Genomic DNA, 20540 nt, shown 5'->3' on the forward strand with positions numbered 1-20540 from the left:
AGGAGATGGAGTCTGCCTCAGTGGCCCGCGATCACAAATCTCTATTTAACTCCATCAAAAAAGTAACCTGCAGCGCCACACCTATTACCATCATTAGGGTAAAAAACGGTGATCCAATCTCCAACCCCAAGGAACAGGTTTGCAGATTTGCTGAGCATTTCTGTAAGGTCCTGGGGGAGGGAAAATCCCTCAGCCAGGAAAACATCGTGCCACAAAGTGGGGATGACCCTGCTGAGGCTGCGGTGCCTCAAATATTGGAAGATGTCACCCCCTGTGAGTGGCTGGCTGAAGTGCCATCTGTTGAGGAAGTACTGAAGGCGATCCGGAGTCTGAGACCAGGAAAGACAGTGGGAGGAGATGATCTCCCAAGCGAAATGCTGAGGGAGGGAGGCGTTTGTGCACAGACTGCCCTATATGACATCATAACAACAGTCTGGACCACTGGACGGGTTCCGCAGGATTGGTGGTCCCCCTCTTTAAGAAGGGGGACCGCACAGACTGTAACAACTACAGGGGCATCTCACTCCTCAGTGTGCCGGGAAAGGTCCTGGCAAGGATTATTCAACATCGCCTTGCCAGGCACGCTGAGGAGAGGCTTGCGGAGCCCCAATGCGGTTTCAGGAAAGGGCGGTCCTGCACAGATGCCATATTTTCTGTCCGTCTGCTACAGCAGAGGTATAGGGAATTCCAGCAAGACCTACATCTCTGCTTTATTGACGTGGTCAAGGCCTATGATACCATCACTAGGCCTGGGCTCTGGGTTGTTCTTCATGCTTTTGGAGTCCCTGACCCTCTGCTCACGATCATTAAGGACCTTCATGATGGTGAACGGGCCCGGATATAACTACAAGGCCAGGAGTCAGAGCCATTCCCTGTACACCTTGGTGTGCGACAGGGATGTCCTCTGGCTCTCACATTATTTAACATCTATTTTGACCACGTATTTCGTGAAGCCTTCAATAGCTATAACGGAGGAATTTCCATCTGGTACAGATACAATGGGAGGCTGATCGATGCCCGGGTGCGGTCAAGGGATGGCTCCCTATTGCTCAACCACATTACGCATGCCGATGATCTTGTAATTGCTGCTCACTCAGAGGAGGAGTTGGAGGCGCTACTGCTGATGGTAAGGCCCCACCAAGAGGTGGGGCCTTACCATCAGCCCCACCAAAACTAAGCACCTGCCTGGGTATTTTGTACCATCGGACACTCTACCCCCGCAACTCCCAATCGGTGATGGGGCAGTTGTGGAGAGTTTCCCATACCTGGGCAGTGTGCTTATGTCCGGCCCCAGTTTAACAGCAGAGGTCTCTCTCCGAATCAGTCGAGCGGCAATATCTTTTCATCGGTTGCGTAATGCTGTGTGGAAGCTACCTGGTCTGTCGCTCCGCACTAAGCTTCAGGTCTTCTCGGCCATGGTCATTCCCTCCATTCTCTACGCTTGCAAAACGTGGACCCCCCTAATGGAACATCTTCGCCGGTTAGAAACATTTAGGCTAGCCTGCCTACGATCCATCCTGGGTTTAACCAGGCTGGATTGTGTGAGGAACTCACAAATCTGGGCAAGGTCCCATCGGTGAACTCCTCCGGCAGGCAAGGCTGCGTTGGCTGGGTCATGTAGCCCGCATGCCCAGCCACCGCATCGAGGGGGCTAGACGGGCGCGGCACGGGCTTGAGATGTGGTACAGGAGGACGTGGAGCTGAGTGGACTTGTCAATGACTGGTACCAGCGGTGTCAAGATCGGCCTCTGTGGAGGAGGCTCGTGAAGGACGCTACTGGGCAGTTGGAGGCAGTCGCCCTCCCACAACAACGGAGGGCGGAGGAGCGATGCTCACAACAACGAGCGGAGCGCCGGGTGGCTAAAGCACAGCAGGTTGGCACAGTAGGGGGCACAGGTGGTGCATCAGCCAGTCATCTCAGTCATCTTAGTCAGTCGACCCGTGGCACCTGGGTCTGCCCCGTGACCTCCTGCCAGCGGGCGTTCGACACTTAACGTGGCCTCAAGGTGCACATGGCCAGGCACAAGCATCGTGGTGACATCACCGCCACTTAGTTGCGACTGGCGGTTGTTGTTGTTGTGTTAGTGTGTGTTGAGTGTGTGTGTTGAGTGCCTTCATAGGTGCTCGCTAACAGCACTTGCCCCTACAGTCTGTTTAGGCTATACAGGGGATCTTTGTCTTTGTGTTGAGTGCCAGTGTGGGGAGCGGTAGTGTAGCTCTTAGCGCTTACGCTGCACTACGAACCTGGCTTCCCGAGTTCGATTCCCGCTCACGGCCAACACCGGTGACGATTATATGAACCGGTCCTAGGCCTCCCCTAGGTCAACTCAGCCTCACATGTGCACCTGGTGTAGCGGTGTGCAAACATCGCCACTGGGGAGACAAAAGTGGCCGGGCGTGGTGCTGGCCACCTACCCCCTTGTGTACCGTGCCGGCTTTCAAAGGTGCTCACTAACAGCACTTGCCCCAATAGTCTGTTAGAGGCTATACAGGAGAGAGGTGGCGGGGTGGGGGGGGGGAGAGGATCCTTTGTCTTTGTGTGTAACGTCTATTCAGAGTGTGAGTTCGTACCGATTCAAGGCAACTCAATTCATATCCCGGGCCACTATTCCGACTCTCCAGCCCTCTCGCCCGTCACCCACCGACCGCTATCGCCACCACTCAGAGTTCGCGCAACCGGACACAATTGAGCAGCAATGGGTGGCGGTGGCGGCGGCGGTGAATCGGCGCGGGCCCAGTCGCAGCGGTCTCCTCCGGGTGCCCAATTATTGGGATTCCTTTTTTTGCCGTTTCCCCGGCAACCCGCCTCATTAGGGCGCATTTCACCCCGTGGTTCCGTCTATCCCACAGCCCCGTCCCCGCCCTGTCTCCTGCGCACGATGGCACCCCGAATCCCCCCTCCCCCAGCTCCAAAATTGGACGACTCTCGCCGAATCGGGGTGCCTCTGTGGGCAGATTAAGGGGGGAGGGGAGGTGGTGGGAGTGGGGGGCTGGGGGGAGGGCAGCTTCCGTGACCCGCTCGCTGTGTTTCCACGTGCACGCATCGTGCGTGCACTGAACCCCCATGTGTGTGTGTGTGTGTACGTGACTGCGTGTGTAGGGGAGAGGGAGTGTGGCGGTCAGCGCGCTGCGTAAACGAACCCGGAGACCCGACTTCCATTCCCCGTTCACGGTCATAACCAGTGACGATTATCTGAATCAGTCCTGGGCATCCCCTGGGTCCACTCGGCCTCAAATGAGTACCTGGTGCGGTGTTGTCAACATCGCCACTCGTGAGAAAAGGCGGCCGAGTGTGGTGCTGGTCACCCACCCCCTCGTGTGCCGTGCCGGTAGCCTTCGTAGGTGCTCGCTAACAGCACTTGCCCCAACAATCTTGTTAAGGCTACACGGCGCCTTAGCCTGACTCTGTGATCCTCATGCAATAACACTGAACCCTGAGAATCATACAGGTCCCTTAGCCTGACTCTGTGATCCTCATGCCATTACACTGAACCCTGAGAATCATACAGGTACCTTAGCATGACTCTGTGATGCTCATGCAATAACACTGAACCCTGAGAATCGTACAGGTCCCTTAGCCTGACTCTGTGATCCTCGTGCCATTACACTGAACCCTGAGAATCATACAGGTACCTTAGCATGACTCTGTGATCCTCATGCAATAACAATGAACCACAATAATCATACAGGTGTCTTAGCCTCACTCTGTGATTCTCATGCCATAACACTGAACCCCAATAATCATACAGGTCCCTTAGCCTGACTCTGTGATCCTCATGCAATAACACTGAACCCTGAGAATCATCCAGGTGCCTTAGCGTGACTCTGTGATCCTCATGCAATAACCCTGAACCCTAAGAATCATACAGGTGCCTTAGCCTAACTCTGTGATCCTCATGCCATAACACCGAAACCTGAGAAATCCTACAGATGCCATAAGCCTGTTGATCTTTTGCTATTGTTCACTCGCGTGTAGCAGCCTGTGTCCATTTCAGCGGCAAACCCCGATCGCGTGCATTTGTCCGCGTGGTTGTTAACGCTGCCATATCTGTGCTGCAGGAGCTGCGTTTGATGGGCAGCAGCAGCAGCAGGGACGTTATCGACTGAAGGAGAAAGCAGTGAGTGCAGCAGTGAATCCACGGGCAGCAGATGCAGCAGCAGCAGCAGTGACACGTGTCGGTTGGTATTGTTGTGAGGTCTGCTACTGGCAACCGCAGCGGTGGCCGTCAACTGTCGAAAGAGCAGCAAGAAGACGGCTTAAGAAGCAGGGATAGAGGCAACTTTGGCAACAGCAGCAAGAGGGTCAGAAAAAGGTGCAGCCACAACACCAGTAGGGAGGGCTGCAACAGCGTTAGGAGCCGCAGCAGCAGCTGTATCACTTGTAGCTTCAGTAACATTACCAGTAACATCATTATCAGCAGCAGCAGCAGTGTTAGTACCACCAGCAAAAAGCAGCAATTGTATTTGCTGCAGCAACAGTTCCAGGACTAGCATCAGCAGCATCATCATTGAGCGACAGCAGCCGCAACAGTAGCAGCACTTTCCACAGCAGGAAGAGTAGCGGCATCATCAACAGCAGCAGGATCAATAGCCGCAGCAGCTTTAGTGGCAGGAGTATCAGCATCAACAGCAGCAGTCTCAGCAGCAGCAGCAGCAGCTATCATCATCAAGAGCAGCAGCAGCAGCTATAGTGGCTGCAGTGTCATCAACAGCAGCAGGATCAGCATCAGCAGGCGATGGGCAAGCAGAACAGCAAGCTGCGGCCGGAGGTGCTGCAGGACCTGCGCGAGAACACCGAATTCTCAGAGCACGAGCTGCAGGAGTGGTACAAGGGGTTCCTCAAGGACTGCCCCAGCGGCAGCCTCACGGTGGACGAGTTCAAGAAGATCTACGGGAACTTCTTCCCGTACGGCGACGCGTCCAAGTTCGCCGAGCACGTGTTCCGCACCTTCGACGCCAACGGCGACGGCACCATCGACTTCCGCGAGTTCATCATCGCGCTGAGCGTCACGTCGCGCGGCAAGCTCGAGCAGAAGCTCAAGTGGGCCTTCAGCATGTACGACCTGGACGGCAACGGCTACATCAGCCGGTCCGAGATGCTGGAGATCGTGCAGGTGAGTGGCCTCTTGCGGGCAACGAAGCCGCGGAAAGACCGAGAGGGGGGAGGGCGAGGTTGACGTCATGACGGGTTTCTTGTTTTCTCTCGTTTCTGTTGCTCTGTTACCGACCCCATGCCCGCTCCCTTTCTGCCACAATGCGCACCAATCTCTGCTTTATTTAAGACGATATTGGCAGGTAAAAAAAATGAAAGATTGATCAATTGAGAGCCTTTTTTAGGCTGTGGCGCAGTGTCAAGGCTGCTGCCTCGCTCAGCCACTTCGTCGACAGAGGCCACGCACTCCGAGGTCAAGAGCTGACAATGTGACCTCGAGTCGGCCTTGAGGCCCGACGACCGGTCGGTCTCGAGGGCCCGAGGCTGCTGTCAAGGCCCCGCGGCCTTCACGCCTTGCCCGAATGCCATGACAGGCTCCGTACCATCCGCACACCCGCTCCTCCCCCCACCCTGGTTTCACGAGATGTCGAATGTTGGGATTATTTCCGTTTGGTCTTCGCTGGGAAGTCCGTCAAAGTCTTCGTTGCCACGTGGGAGTGAGCGCCTGTTCGGCTCGGCCATCGCTTCCACGTGAGACCAAACCCTGACATATTTTTCAGTCGGCCTAGGTCTATCAAAGCTGTGGTGTAAAGTGTAACGCATGGTCATCATTGTCATCTTCATGATCATCCCAGCAAGATTGAGACGCAGGGTTGCTAATCTTTCCACTGTAGACCAAACCCGGATAGAGCCCTAAGTCAGCTCTAGGTCTGTTATCAAAACTATGCAGGTAACTGCGATAAAGTTCTACACAGCAATACCATTACCAGATCTTGGTACAAATCAATTCCCGCTGCCACCCGAACACACACAAACCAATTTCCCGGACTGGTGGCAATCGTCCACACCATTGTTTTACAATTAACCTTGTGAGTGTGATTGGGGTCTGGACTCAAACCCACAACCTCAGCAGCTAAGGGGCTTGGGTCAGTAAACGCACGCTCTATCAATTGTATTCCCATCAACGCTATCGGAGTCGTGTCATGAAGTGGAGCGAATCTCCTTTGAAGCTGCATCGGCACTGAGAGAGCATTTTGGGGGCCTCCCTAAAGGTGAAATAATTTTAGTGGGTGATCTAAATTGGAATTGGCTAAACCCGCCGGCCGTGGCCACAAATTTTACAGATGAATTTAACTTGGTTCAATTAATAAATGTCCCCACAAGACCCAACCTAAAAAATCCGGGACAGTCAACTCTGCTTGACGTCCTATTGACAAATGCCCCTCACAATTTCGCACTGACTGGTGTTCTGGGTAATAACCTTAGTGATCACTCCTTCATTTTTGGTGTGAGATCATCAGCCAGACCCAAAGCCCCCCTAAAATTGTTGAGAAGCACTATTTGAGGCACTTCAGCACTCAGGCATTTACAAATGATGTGCTTCACTCGGATATTGATAAGGTCTGTGATATCCCCAACCTGACTACGGCTTGGGAGACTTTCAGGTACACTTTTCTCCAAATTCTTAACAAACATGCTCCGTGGGTTAGATTTAAAACTAAAGGCAACCGCCCACCATGGTATGATCCTTTGATTACAAAGCTCATGTAAACTAGGGACAAGGCTTGGGCATGTGCTCAGAAAAGTAATTTGGTAAATGACTGGCTAGAATACAGGATTTTAAGGAATAGATGCGTAAAAAAAATACGGCATGCAAAAAATGCCTATTTTTCCTCCACTCTCCTGGAATCACATGGAAATGCCAGGATTTTTTGGAAAACAATCAAATCTATCGAAAAGGCATCCAAAACAGAAAATCTGCCCATTGAGCTTCACCGAAATGGGGAATATTTTTCAGATCCCAAAAAAATAGTTGACAATTTTAACCTTCATTTTTCTGAAGCTGGTAATCTTTTTGGTAATGTATTGGGAGTCACCCCTGCTCCTGCAAATTCCTACACCCCTGTCCAAGCATTAAACGAATTTAGTTTCGAAAGTAATGTTCTGAAACAACTGTCCTACCTCAAAGGGGCCTCCTCTACCGGAGCAGTTAGTTTTCCCGTCTTTGCTCTACTAACTGTTGGTCACCTAATATTCAAACCTATAGCCCATATTTTCAACCTGTCCATCAAAGAAGCATCAGTTTCTCTAGAATGGAAACATTCCTATGTCCGTCCACTTCACAAAGGGGGCCCTAAAGATGATCCCAATAACTACCGACCTATCTCAATTTTGTCCCCATTGAAAAATTATTGAACTACCAAATTAGCAGTTTCCTGTCCACCAACAATCTACTACATCTAAAACAATCTGGGTTCCGGAAAAAATACAGCACCACATCTGATGCATTAGACTCTTTGAATCTAATTTACAATAGCCTTGATAATAAGCAGTACTGTGCCTGTCTTTTTCTTGACCTGTCCAAAGCTTTTGATACAGTTGACCACAACACCCTGCTTAGTAAACTAAGTTGCCTCGGTTTTTCCGAGAACACAGTACAATGGTTAAAAAATTACCTCTTTTCTCGCACCCAAACTGTATTCACAGATGGTTGGAGGTCAAACAGTGTTAAGATAGCAAAAGGGGTTCCACAGGGTTCCATCCTCGGCCCCCTCTTGTTCTCTCTTTATGTCAATGACTTGGGCACTGAACTGGATCATTCCAGGGTAAATCTTTTTGCAGATGACACGATACTGATTACTGCTGGCCGCTCTCCGGATGACGTGATTGCTAAGCTCCAGGGTTATTTCAACAAACTACAACATCAGCTAGTTTCTCTTAAACTAGTCCTGAATACCTCCAAAACCAAGGTGCTATGCTTCTCTCTGGGACTAAAGCAGGAAGTTATTTTTCCCCAATTACATTTCTTGAATAATTATCAAATAGAGCAAGTCAAGATCTATAAGTATCTTGGGGTCATCCTGGATTCAAAACTTAGTTTTGAAGATCACATTGATTATATTGGTAAAAAGACAAAAATAAAAATTGGTTTTCTGTATCGACACAAGCACTGTTTCCCCCAATGTTTCGTTTGGAATTGATAAAAGCTACCATACTGCCTCTACTTGACTACTGTGACATCGTGTATAAATCAGCCCCAAGTACTGTACTGAAGAAGCTTGATTCCATCTATCACTCGGCCTTAAGATTTTCATTGAACTGCCCATATAGGACTCACCACTGTGATCTCTACATTGGGTCAAACTTAACATCTCTTAATGTTCGACGGCTTGTGCACCAGATCTTATTTATTCACGATGTACTTACAAAAAATTCCGCAGACTACCTACTGGATCTCCTCTCTGTTTCAAAGAACAAATTTGACCTCAGGTCTTCGCTCATTTACCAGCTTCACATTCCCTATTGCCGTACAAAAACTGGAGGAAGGGCCTTTGCTATTGATGCCCCTAGGGTCTGGAATGCTATTGCCAATAAACTGCAACTTGAATCACTACCTATGAGATCTTCACTCAAAACTGCTCTAGAGGAGTTGTACAACCCTAACTGCCACTGCTATTCAGTGGCCTAAAATATGGCTCTAGATTTTGGTGTTATAATAAATTTATGTAGTTTATTGTAAAAAATTCGGTCACAGTCCCTATGATCACTGTTACATTGGATTTATGGCTTTTATTTGGGTGATTTCGAAAAGTTTTTGTTTGTTTTGGCCATGTTTTTGTTTGTTGTAGTACAGAGTTGACTGATGGCCTTAATCTTAGTTGTCTTGTGGTTGTTGTTGTTGTTATTTTGACTTGCATCCCACTGGGATTTTTGCACACAGCGTTGGTGTACGGTGTTATTTCAGGAATATTTTGATATTTTTTTCCTGTATTTTCTGTTTGCACAGTCACACATAGTCACTTTAAGATGTTTTCTTGTTCATGTTTTTTGTTTGTTGCGGTTACACCCGATTCAAGAGCCGAATGGCTCACCGGGCTATACCAAATAAATGAACTATGAACTATGAACTCCTTTGGGAACTCTCGCAGCAAGCAGTGCACCACTTTGTGTAACAGCAACGGCCGCAGAAGACGATGTTGGTGAACTATTTCTGAAGTCTCTTCAGGCGAGATCCGTGTGGCCGGCGGGGAGCGTGTGCCACGTGTCAATCAACCCAAGGGTTTTTTTTTAAAGCGTCGGAAATTCAGTTACAATCCCCGAGGTTTGTTTATTTTGTCGCCATCAACTCGGCAGCCATCAACTCGGCAGCCTTTAGTTTGTGTTGTCCTCACCGAGCACCTCCGATTAGCACGGTTGGCTACGTACGGCGCGAAAGAAGTTCAACGTACACGCATGAAACTCACTGCGCTTGAGAACCCAGTTTTTGTTTTTAACGGGCTGGGGATTTGTTCAGTGTCTCTGGCAATGAATGAATCGCCTCTCGTCTAGCCGGGCCACGATGCTCGGCACATCTCGAAGGAGGCGCGTCGCTCGGCCTCCCTCTCGCCGACGCTTCCTCTCCTCAAAAATAGAATCCCTTGTGTTGCGTCTCGTTTCCTTTGCTCCAGGAAATCTCAAGGCGAGCGCGGAGAGGTGGGGTCGAGGGAGGAGGTGGAGGGAGACTTGAGGGGGGGGGGGGGCGGCAGGAAGGGGAGACGGCGGTGTTACAGTGAATGAGTGCGGGATGTGCGTCTTGCTGCCCCGGTATGCATGGAGAGGTTCAGGTGCAGCCCTGCAATTGCTCCGCTCACCCCCACCGCTGGCGGAATGGCCTCCACGAGAGGGAGCTCCAAAGGGGCCCTCCATTTGGGTTCGTTTTGGCGGCCTCCTCTTCCGGCCTACTACGCTGGCCAGACGTCGATGAAGATGTGGAAGTAGCCGCATCTTAATCCCTCCACACGTGGCCTGCCGATCAACTCGTTGATGGCTGGATAGAGACCGGAGTTGGTGGGGGGGGGGGGGGGTCAGGACAGGGTGGGGGAGGGGGGGGAGGTTTAAGAAACGTGCCCCCATCGTTAAAACCGCCGTGGCGCCAGGTCGAATTGAACCGGCGACGTCTGGATTGCAATTCCGGCGGTGCCGACCGTTACACACCGCGATGCGACTGCCCCGGGCCCCGCGTTTTGGGGGGGTGGGGGGGTGTCGGATGTAAGAATTCCGATTTTGTTTGCAGGCGTCGGCTCTGCGTGTAGCTATGGGTAATATTCGCTGTTTCTGTGTTGTGTGTATTGTGTGTGTCTGTGTTGTGTGTATTGTGTGTGTCTGTGTTGTGTGTATTGTGTGTGTGTATTGTGTGTCTGTGTTGTGTGTATTGTGTGTGTCTGTATTGTGTGTGTTGTGTGTATTGTGTGTGTCTGTGTTGTGTGTATTGTGTGTCTGTGTTGTGTGTATTGTGTGTGTATTGTGTGTATTGTGTGTGTGTGTGTATTGTGTGTGTGTTGTGTGTATTGTGTGTGTATTGTGTGTGTGTGTGTGCACACCAGTGACGTGCGGTGAGGTCAGTGGTTGGGGAGGCACTGGCTCGTAGTGTCAGAGCCAGATTCACACACTGAGGGGGGCGTGGCCTCACGGAGGGGGCGTGTCCTCACTGAGGGGGGCGTGTTAGACACGAGGGGGGCGTGGCCTCACTGAGGGGGCGTGGCCTCACTGAGGGGGGCGTGTCCTCACTGAGGGGGGCGTGTTAGACACGTCCCCCTCAGTGAGGTGCTTTTTCATTGCAGTTTCATGACGAGAACAGCGAGCCTAAATGTCTTTATACACATACGTGAAATAAGTTACCTGGACTATGGAAGGCGAGGACATGAAATGAAGGGGTCTACAAACATTACATTGGTGACATACTGAGATAGTAACAGGCACGCGCTTATTGCCCGCGCTCCATCCAGTTACTGAGGGGTTGCGCAATCAGAGGGGAGGCAGAGCTCGTCGCTGCCTCACCTCTCGTCAGGTGAGGCTCTGCCTCCCCTGCCTCCCCTGACCGCACGTCCCTGGTGCACACCGGCATTGTGCGCCTTGCGTGTGAGAATTGTGCGCAGAGCGGCCGTCGGTTGCCTGCGATGGCGGTGTCATTGAGTCGCGCACACGCATGCCGAGTCGCGCACACGCATGCCGAGTCGCGCGGCCGCGTGCGTGTTCCTTGTGAGATGTAAATCACGCGAACCTCGTTTCGTGAATCACTGCACTATGCAAGCACGCGAGCAGGTATATTTACACGTACGCGCACACACACACACACACGTGCACACACACACACGTGCACACACACACACGTGCACACACACACACGTGCACACACACACACGTGCACACACACACACACGTGCACACACACACACGTGCAAAAACCTCGCACGTGTCTACACCCGTGGTGCACGGTCTAGTAATTGCACGCACATACTCCGTGTAGCCTTAACAGCCTGTTGAGCGAGCGGCACCTTGCGAACACCGCGAACGGCCACCAGCGACATGACGAAGAGACGCGCAGCAGGCGCGGGGCGCTGTGCGGGGTGGAACGGCGGTGAGGCTCAAACTCGCCGAGCTGTTCTCATACAAAGACACCGCCGGAATGTGTATATCAAAAATGCGAAGGCATTGGGATTTGTGCGTGTGTGGGAGAGCGTGTGAATTTGTGTGAGTGTGCGTGTGTGTGATAGTGCGTGTGTGTGTGTGATAGTGCGCGCGTGTGATAGTGCGTGTGTGTAATAGTGTGTGCGTGTGTGTGATAGTGTGTGCGTGTGTGTGATAGTGCGTGTGTGTGATAGTGTGTGCGTGATAGTGCGTGTGTGTGATAGTGTGTGCGTGATAGTGCGTGTGTGTGATAGTGTGTGCGTGTGCGTGATAGTGCGTGTGCCTGTGATAGTGCGTGTGTGTGATAGTGCGTGTGTGTGTGATAGTGCGTGCCAGTCATCGCAGCCAGCCATAACAAGACGGTCATCTCAGTCAGTCGGCCCGTGTTGTTTGGACAAGATAACTATTTTATGCGACTTGTTGCAAACGCCGTGTTTTTAATATTACAGGTTTTTTTTTGTTATGTTGATGAAACCCGATTCAAGAGCTTCTCAGCTCACAGGGCAATTCTAAATAAACTGTTCAACTGTGGCACCTGGGTCTGCCCCGTGACCTCCTACCAGCGGGCATTCGACACTTCACGTAGCCTCAGCGTGCACCTAGCCTGGCACAAGCGCCGTGGTGACGTCACCGCCACTTAGTGGCGAATGGCGGTTGTTGTTGTTGTGTGTATCTGTTGTGGGGAGCGGTGGTGTGGCGGTTAGCGCGTCGCGCTAGGAACCCGGCGGCCCGAGTTCGATTCCCGCTCGCGACCAACACCAGTGACGATTATCCGAACCGTTCCTGAGCCGCCCCTAGGTCGACTTTAGCGCGGTGTGTAAACATCATCACTGGGGAGGCAAAGGCGGCCGGGCGTGGTGTTGGCCATCCACCCCGTCGCGTACCGTGCCGGCAATCAGAGGTGTTCGCTAACGGCACTTGCCCCAACAGTCTGTTTAAGGCTATATGGGGGATCTTTGACTTTTGTGTATCTTTTGATTTAAAGCTTTCTTGACTGCAGTGATTCATATTCTTAGTTCTTTCGGTAAAGTCACGTTGAAGGGAAACAATAAAATAATAAAATATATATAACAATACAATTCTCACGACGTTTCGACTGCAACACAAGCAGTCATCATCACGTGTGAAAACCAACGGCAAGAACATTTGAAAGAAGTGGTGGTTTGTATTTATTTATTTTGAAAACGTTAGCTCCACAGATAGCGATTTGACAGTTTGTTTAGATGGACGAGTCCATCTATGTTCGGAAAAGAGGAGGGGGGAGACGAAAATTAATGTATGCTGTCTGAAAGCCACCGTAAGCGTGAACAATCAATTAAGACCCGAAATGGTTTATCAAATCCTTCCAATGATTGCTAAGCCAGAATCCATCTTCTCGGTTGAAATTGTCTTTCGATATGTGAATAGCCTCATGAACGAATCTCTCATGGTAGCCAGATGGCTTGCAAAGAACCTCTGTCTTGGAGAAGTCAATGTCATGTGAGCCTACTGAATTATAACAGTGATCTGCCACGGCCGAGGTGTTGGTGCTACCGTGTATAAGGTCTGCTTTGTGTTCACGAATGCGGTCCGATACATGTCGTTTGGTTTCTCCAATCTAACTACTACCACAGAGGCAACTTAGTTTGTAGACACCAGGGTATTGTATGTCCGGAATCACATCTTTTACAGACGGAACCAGATCACGGATTTTATGTAATGTGTTGAAACGGACCTGGATTTTGGTGTCTACAAACTAAGTTGCCTCTGTGGTAGTAGTTACATTGGAGAAACCAAACGACATGTCTCGGACCGCATTCGTGAACACAAAGCAGACCTTAAACACGGTAGGACCAACAACTCGGCCGTGGCAGATCACTGTTATAATTCAGTAGGCTCACATGACATTGACTTTTCCAAGACAGAGGTTCTTTGTAAGCCATCTGGCTACCATGAGAGATTCGTTCATGAGGCTATCCACATATACAAACACAGAGACAATATCAACCGAGAAGATGGATTATGGCTTAGCAATCATTGGAAAGATTTGATAAACCATTTCGGGTCTTAATTTATTGTTCACGCTTACGGTGGCTTTCAGACAGCATCCATTAATTTTTCGTCTCCCTCCTCCTCTTTTCCGAACATAGATGGACTCGTCCTTCTAAACAAACTGTCAAATCGCTATCCGTGGTGCTAACGTTTAAAAATAAATAAATACAAACCGCCACTTCTTTCAAATGTTCTTGCCGTTGGTTTTCGCACCTGATGATGACTGCTTGTGTTGCAGTCGAAACGTCGTGAGAATTTCATTGTTTTATATATATTTTATTATTTTATTGTTTCCCTTCAACGTGACTTTACCGAAAGAACTAAGAATATTTTGTGTATCTGCTTTTTTGCGCGGCTAGGTCGACTCAGAGTCAAATGAGTACCTGGTGCCATGTGTATAAAACATCGCCACTGGGGAAATAAAGGCGGCCGGGCGTGGTGCTGGCTATCCACCCCACGTGTGCTGTGTCGGCCTTCATAGGTGCTCGCTAACAGCACTTGCCCCAACAGTCTGGTAAAGGCTATACTGGGATCTTTGTCTTTGTGTGTGGAAGCACTTGCCTCTACAGTCTGTGAAGCATATACGGGGGGTCTTTGCCTTTGTTGCGTGGGAGTGTGTGAATGTGTGAATCTTGTATATGAATGTAGGGAGCGGTGGTGCAGCGGTTAGCGCTACGCTGCCCTACGAACCCAGTGATCCGGGTTCGATTCCCGCTCACGGCCAACACCGGTGACGATTTTCTGAACCGGTCGTGGGCCTCCCCTAGGTTGACTCAGCCTCCAATGAGTAAATGGGGCGGTGTGTAAACATCAGCATTGGGGGAGAGAAAGGCGGCCGGGAGTGGTGCTGGCCACTCACTCTCTCGTGTGCCATGTCGACCTTCATATAGTGAGGGAAAAAAGTATTTGATCCCCTGCTGATTTGGTACGTTTGCCCACTGACAAAGAAATGATCAGTCTATAATTTTAATGGTAGGTTTATATGAACAGTGAGAGACAGAATAAAAACAACAAAAATACAGAAAAACGCATGTCAAAAATTGTATAAATTGATTTCCATTTTAATGAGGGAAGTAAGTTTTTGACCCCCTCTCCATCAGAAAGATTTCTGGCTCCCAGGTGTCTTTTATACAGGTAACCAGCTGTGATTAGAAGCACACTCTTAAAGGGAGTGCTCCTAATCTCAGCTTGTTACCTGTATAAAAGACACCTGTCCACAGAAGCAATCAATCAATCAGATTCCAAACTCTCCACCATGGCCAAGACCAAAGAGCTTTCCAAGGATGTCAGGGACAAGATTGTAGACCTACACAAGGCTAGAATAGGCTACAAGACCATTGCCAAGCAGCTTGGTGAGAAGGTGACAACAGTTGGTGCGATTATTCACAAACGGAAAAAAACACAAAAGAACTGTCAATCTCCCTCGGCCTGGGGCTCCATGCAAGATCTCACCTCGTGGAGTTGCAATGATCATGAGAACGGTGAGGAATCAGCCCAGAACTACACGGGAGGATCTTGTCAATGATCTCAAGGCAGCTGGGACCATAGTCACCAGGAAAACAATTGGTAACACACTACGCCGTGAAGGACTGAAATCCTGCAGCGCCCGCAAGGTCCCCCTGCTCAAGAAAGCACATATACATGCCCGTCTGAAGTTTGCCAATGAACATCTGAATGATTCAGAGGGCAACTGGGTGAAAGTGTTGTGGTCAGATGAGACCAAAATGGAGCTCTTTGGCATCAACTCAACTCGCCGTGTTTGGAGAAGGAGGAGGAATGCTGCCTATGACCCCAAGAACACCATCCCCACCCTCAAACATGGAGGTGGAAACATTATGCTTTGGGGATGTTTTTCTGCTAAGGGGACAGGACAACTTCACCGCATCAAAGGGACGATGGACGGGGCCATGTACCGTCAAATCTTGGGTGAGAACCTCCTTTCCTCAGCCAGGGCATTGGAAATGGGTCGTGGGTGGGTATTCCAGCATGACAATGACCCAAAACACACGGCCAAGGCAACAAAGGAGTGGCTCAAGAAGAAACACATTAAGGTCCTGGAGTGGCTTAGCCAGTCTCCAGACCTTAATCCCATAGAAAATCTGTGGAGGGAGCTGAAGGTTCGAGTTGCCAAACGTCAGCCTCGAAACCTTAATGACTTGGAGAAGATCTGCAAAGAGGAGTGGGACAAAATCCCTCCTGAGATGTGTGCAAACCTGGTGGCCAACTACAAGAAACGTCTGACTTCTGTGATTGCCAACAAGGGTTTTGCCACCAAGTACTAAGCCATGTTTTGCAGAGGGGTCAAATACTTATTTCCCTCATTAAAATGCAAATCAATTTATAACATTTTTGACATGCGTTTTTCTGGATTTTGTTGTTGTTATTCTGTATCTTACTGTTCAAATAAACCTACCATTAAAATTATAGACTGATCATTTCTTTGTCAGTGGGCAAACGTACAAAATCAGCAGGGGATCAAATACTTTTTTCCCTCATTGTAGGTGCTCGCTCCCAGCACTTGCTCCTCCAGCGTGTGAATGCTACACGGGGACATTTGTCTTGTGTAACTATGAACGTTCTGTATGTGTGTGTTTGCTTGCTCAAACCACTGATGCACAAACAAGGGACTCCACTAAGCAGCTTTTGAAATATCCTCTGGCCAGTACTTTGGTCTACTCTTCCACGCTTACCAGACCAATTTACCCCACTGCACGCCGGGAGACCGACTCGAACCTGCGAGTCTTGGTTTACAAATCCAGTGGAGCTAACCCTTACACAGCGGCAGCGTGCCACCTATGAATTTACATACTGTATATGCACACACACACACGTGTGTATGTGTGTGTTTGGACCTCCCATAGGTCGACTCAGCCTCAAATGAGTACCTGTTGCATTGTGCAAACGGCGGCCGGGCGTGGTGTTTGACCACTTAACCCCCTTCGTGTGCCGTGCCGGCCTTCACAGCAAGCGCTCTCTAACAAAGCGCTTGCTCCGACAGTCTGTTAAAGGCTACACGGGAGGGATCTTTGTCGTTTTTGCGCCTTGTATTTGGATGTGTGCGCGTGGGCGTGCGTGCGGATTGTGCATGAACGTCACGCGCGCGTGCACGGTGCGTGTACGCAACGCGCGCGTGCACGGTGCGTGTACGCAACGCGCGCGTGCACGGTGCGTGTACGCAACGCGCGCATCTCCATACCCCCAGCCTGCGGCTCGTCGTTGTGTTGTTTTTTTTGTGTGCGCGCGCCCCGATGATTCCTGAGCCCCCAAATCGCGCGCGGTCGATGCGCGCGGCCCTCTTGACGGTGCGTGCCGGTGGCACCCGCTCGCGCTCGGGGTGACCACGCGTGGACCCCCACCCCCGCCCTCCCGTTCGCTCCCTGCCAGCGGGGTGGAGCTGAGCGGGTGCGCGCGTCGGATTCGGGGGCCTCTCGCCCCGAGCGAATCGCCGTGTGAGCCGCCGCCTCCGCAGATTTCGGTTTTTTTGTTGTTGCTTCTTTTCTGCGAGAGGTAATGAGGCTGGCTGCCGATAATTTAATTCGCGGGTAAACATGTGGGGCCCTCCACCACCCACCCACCCACTCCACCCCCCATTACACGCTTCCCATTGAATGTTTCCGCAGATCGATTTTACAGCTTGGACTCTTAATCGAGCTTCGTGCGTTGAGGCTGCTGCCGCAGATTTCTCTCACCGACCCCGCCGCCCTGCCGCCAGTCAAGTTGCATTCAAAACTTGCTATCAGCTTCATGTAACACACTACTACACTTTGGCTTTCAAATCGTGTCTACAAACGACCACAGCTCACAACACTGCGCAGAAACTGTGGGCTTGTTTACTTTCGAGGGAGAGAGAGGAGCGTCTTAGGCCTGGAGATGAACAGGGCCAGGGAGTCGACAGGACCGATGGACATTCCAGTCTATGGGGCACAGCAGAAGAGAAGGGGAGACCTCCCACTGACCGAAGGTCGACTGGGGACTTTGACAGCAGGGCTTGGTTGCTGGAGTGGAGAGTGCGTGGAGAGGAGTAGAGTGAGGTGAGAGGCAGGAGAGTGCGTGGAGGGGAGTGGAGTGAGATGAGAGGTGAGAGGTAGGAGAGTGCATGGAGGAGAGTGGAGTGAGATGAGAGGGGAGAGGTAGGAGAGTGCGTGGAGGAGAGTGGAGTGAGATGAGAGGGGAGAGGTAGGAGAGTGCGTGGAGGGGAGTAGAGTGAGATGAGAGGGGGAGAGGTAGGAGAGTGTGTGGAGGGGAGTAGAGTGAGATGAGAGGTAGGAGAGTGCGTGGAGCAGGAGTAGAGTGAGATGAGAGGGGAGAGGTAGGAGAGTGTGTGGAGGGGAGTGGAGTGAGATGAGAGGGGGAGAGGTAGGAGAGAGCGTGGAGGGGAGTAGAGTGAGATGAGAGGGGGAGAGGTAGGAGAGTGTGTGGAGGGGAGTAGAGTGAGATGAGAGGTAGGAGAGTGCGTGGAGCAGGAGTAGAGTGAGATGAGAGGGGAGAGGTAGGAGAGTGTGTGGAGGGGAGTGGAGTGAGATGAGAGGGGGAGAGGTAGGAGAGTGCGTGGAGGAGAGTGGAGTGAGATGAGAGGGGTGAGGTAGGAGAGAGCGTGGAGGGGAGTGGAGTGAGATGAGAGGGGTGAGGTAGGAGAGAGTGTGGAGGGGAGTGAAGTGAGATGAGAGGGGAGAGGTAGGAGAGTGCGTGGAGGGGAGTAGAGTGAGATGAGAGGGGAGAAGCAGGCAGGGGTGCGTCCATGGAAGTATTTTAAATCGGTGTGATCTTGGAATTGATCCGGGACTGGATTGGGGTCCAGTGTAATTTGCAAAGGGTTACGTACAGATGATTCCAATGATTAATTTTGCTCCGAATAAGAACGGTAAGGGTGAAGGGGACTTCCACGAATTTATTTTGCACCGAGGACAAACGCGGGGGGCTGCTGCTGCTGCTGTCTTTACCCGCACAGCGGGAGTAGAGTGCTGCCGCAGATTTCTGATCCTCGCCTCAGGATTCCCAGAGCACCGAGATGGAATAAAAAATTCGCGGTGGAAAAAGAATAACGTGTTTATTTTACGTCTGAAGCGGTATTCTAGGACAGTGTAGTGTGCGTGTGTGTTCGTGATGCTGCGCGTGTTTATGCACCGTCGCCGATTCGAGGCGTGATCTCGGGCCACGGATTTACATTTGGGTCCTGAGACGATTCAAGGAGTGCGATCCTGGAACCGTGAACCCGCGCGCAGAAGCTGCAGACATTGCCTCGCGGGTCGGCTCCCTGCTGCTGGCAGGGGGGTTCTATCCCTCTCCTTCCTTCCCTCTTCCTTCTCTGCTCCTTCTCTCCATTCAGCTTCGAGGGCAAAGCGCTGCCCCTTCAAGTTGGATTTCCCAACCATCCCGGATTGTTGTCCGGGGCGTCTATCGGAATCGCCATGGTTCTCCCGGTGACGAAAGCAATCCCAGGATATTTCGATCGTAGTATATTTTAGGCAAAATATATCAATAACTAAAACAAAAAACATCTCGCTGAATAGCCCCAGTCAGAGATGGCAACCCTACGTCGAAGCGGCTCACGGCCTGATGGGAGGACGTGGCGCCATTGAGGTCGGGTTTGATGGCTCGCTCTTCCCAGCTTGTCATCACCCACGCCGGTTTTATTGAGACACGCTCCCATCGCGAATCTGGCATCGTCCGCACGCAGTGTGGCGTGACGAGGGTCGGCGCCTCAACGGTGGCGACGTTGCCTCCAGCGAGGACGCCGGCGCTCGTGCGGCGATCCTCCCACTTGACGCGAAGGATCTCCCGGAGGCGTCGTTGGCAGCGGTAATCTCTCGAGACCCTCGAGGTGTCGGTAGGTCACCCAAGTTTCATCGAGGATTTGGTGAGTTGGTGACTGCATTCTGGACCTGGATCTTGGTGTCCTTCCATAGAGGTTACAGCCAGTGAAGGAGTTTCCCAAAGGAAGCACGTGCGCACTTGAACCTGTGCTGAACCCCGCTGTCGATGTTAGAACTTTTGAGAGAGGTGGCTACCAAGGTGACAAGGGCTCAACTGTCCCCAAAGTCTGTCCGTCCATCCCTCGGTGATCTGCGGTGGGCCAAGTACAAGGCCTGAGTCGGGCTGAGAGAGCACCTTTGTCTGCTGGATGTCTTCTCGATGTTAAGCTAAGTGAGAATCTCAGGCTTCGGTAAAGCTTGTGCAAAAAGATCCCACGTGATCCAGTGGTCATTATCTGTGTTAGCGAGGATGGCACAGTCATCGACGTGCGGAAGATCAGTCATGGATGCCTCGGAGACTTTGAGTGGAGATGACGAATATTAAAAAGCCTCCCGTCCATTTTTGTACTGGATGTCAATTCCAGTGGGGAGACTGTCTTTAATGCGGAACAGGATGACTGCTAAAAACGATTGAGAAGAGCGTTGGGGCAATAACGGATCCTGGCTTAACCCCAGTTCGGATGACGACGGGTGGGACTCCAGGCCATTACAGAGAACAGTGGCAGCCATCTGATCGTGCAGAAGCCTCCGGGACCTTCACAGATTTTTGGAGGGAAGCCAAATCTGACCAGCACCTTCCACAGAGGGCTTAATGATTGACGGAGTCAATTGCCATAATCAAATCGATGGAGGCCGTGTACACAGTTACCGATTTTTGTTCACAACACATTTCCTGGATTTGAGCGGACAACGAGGGCCGAGCCGGCGGTCTGAAACCGCACCGAGGTTGCGGCAGGATTTCCTCGGCAGGCAGAGGTTTTCGTTTCCATAAAAAAAAAAGTGTGGCCTCCACTTCACGGTGGCGAGATGTTCACGATCTCGCCTGGTATACAGGAGGTCGTGGTTTCGATCCCGACCCTGACGCCTGCTATATATCTGAAGTTTGCATGTTCTTGGCGTGGTCGTGTGAATTTTTATCCGGGTCCTCCAGTTTTTCT

The 20540-nt window shown here is 51.1% G+C and overlaps 1 protein-coding gene across 3 annotated transcripts in view; it reads left to right on the forward strand.

Annotated features, from left to right (window-relative positions):
* The window catches only part of LOC116946566 (hippocalcin-like protein 1), a 54845-nt gene that overhangs the window by 27262 nt on the left and 7043 nt on the right, over positions 1 to 20540 (forward strand). For all 3 annotated transcript variants that reach the window (XM_076070102.1, XM_032961590.2, XM_032961589.2), the window contains exon 2: positions 4060 to 5114. In XM_076070102.1, the coding sequence (XP_075926217.1) occupies positions 4737 to 5114 (378 nt within the window). In that variant the 5' untranslated portion in view covers positions 4060 to 4736. The remainder of the gene's footprint in view (positions 1 to 4059; positions 5115 to 20540) is intronic.

Source organism: Petromyzon marinus, chromosome 27 (genome assembly GCF_048934315.1).
Source record: "Petromyzon marinus isolate PM22_M1 ecotype Great Lakes invasive population chromosome 27, UKy_Petmar_22M1.pri1.0, whole genome shotgun sequence".
NCBI lineage: Eukaryota > Metazoa > Chordata > Hyperoartia > Petromyzontiformes > Petromyzontidae > Petromyzon > Petromyzon marinus.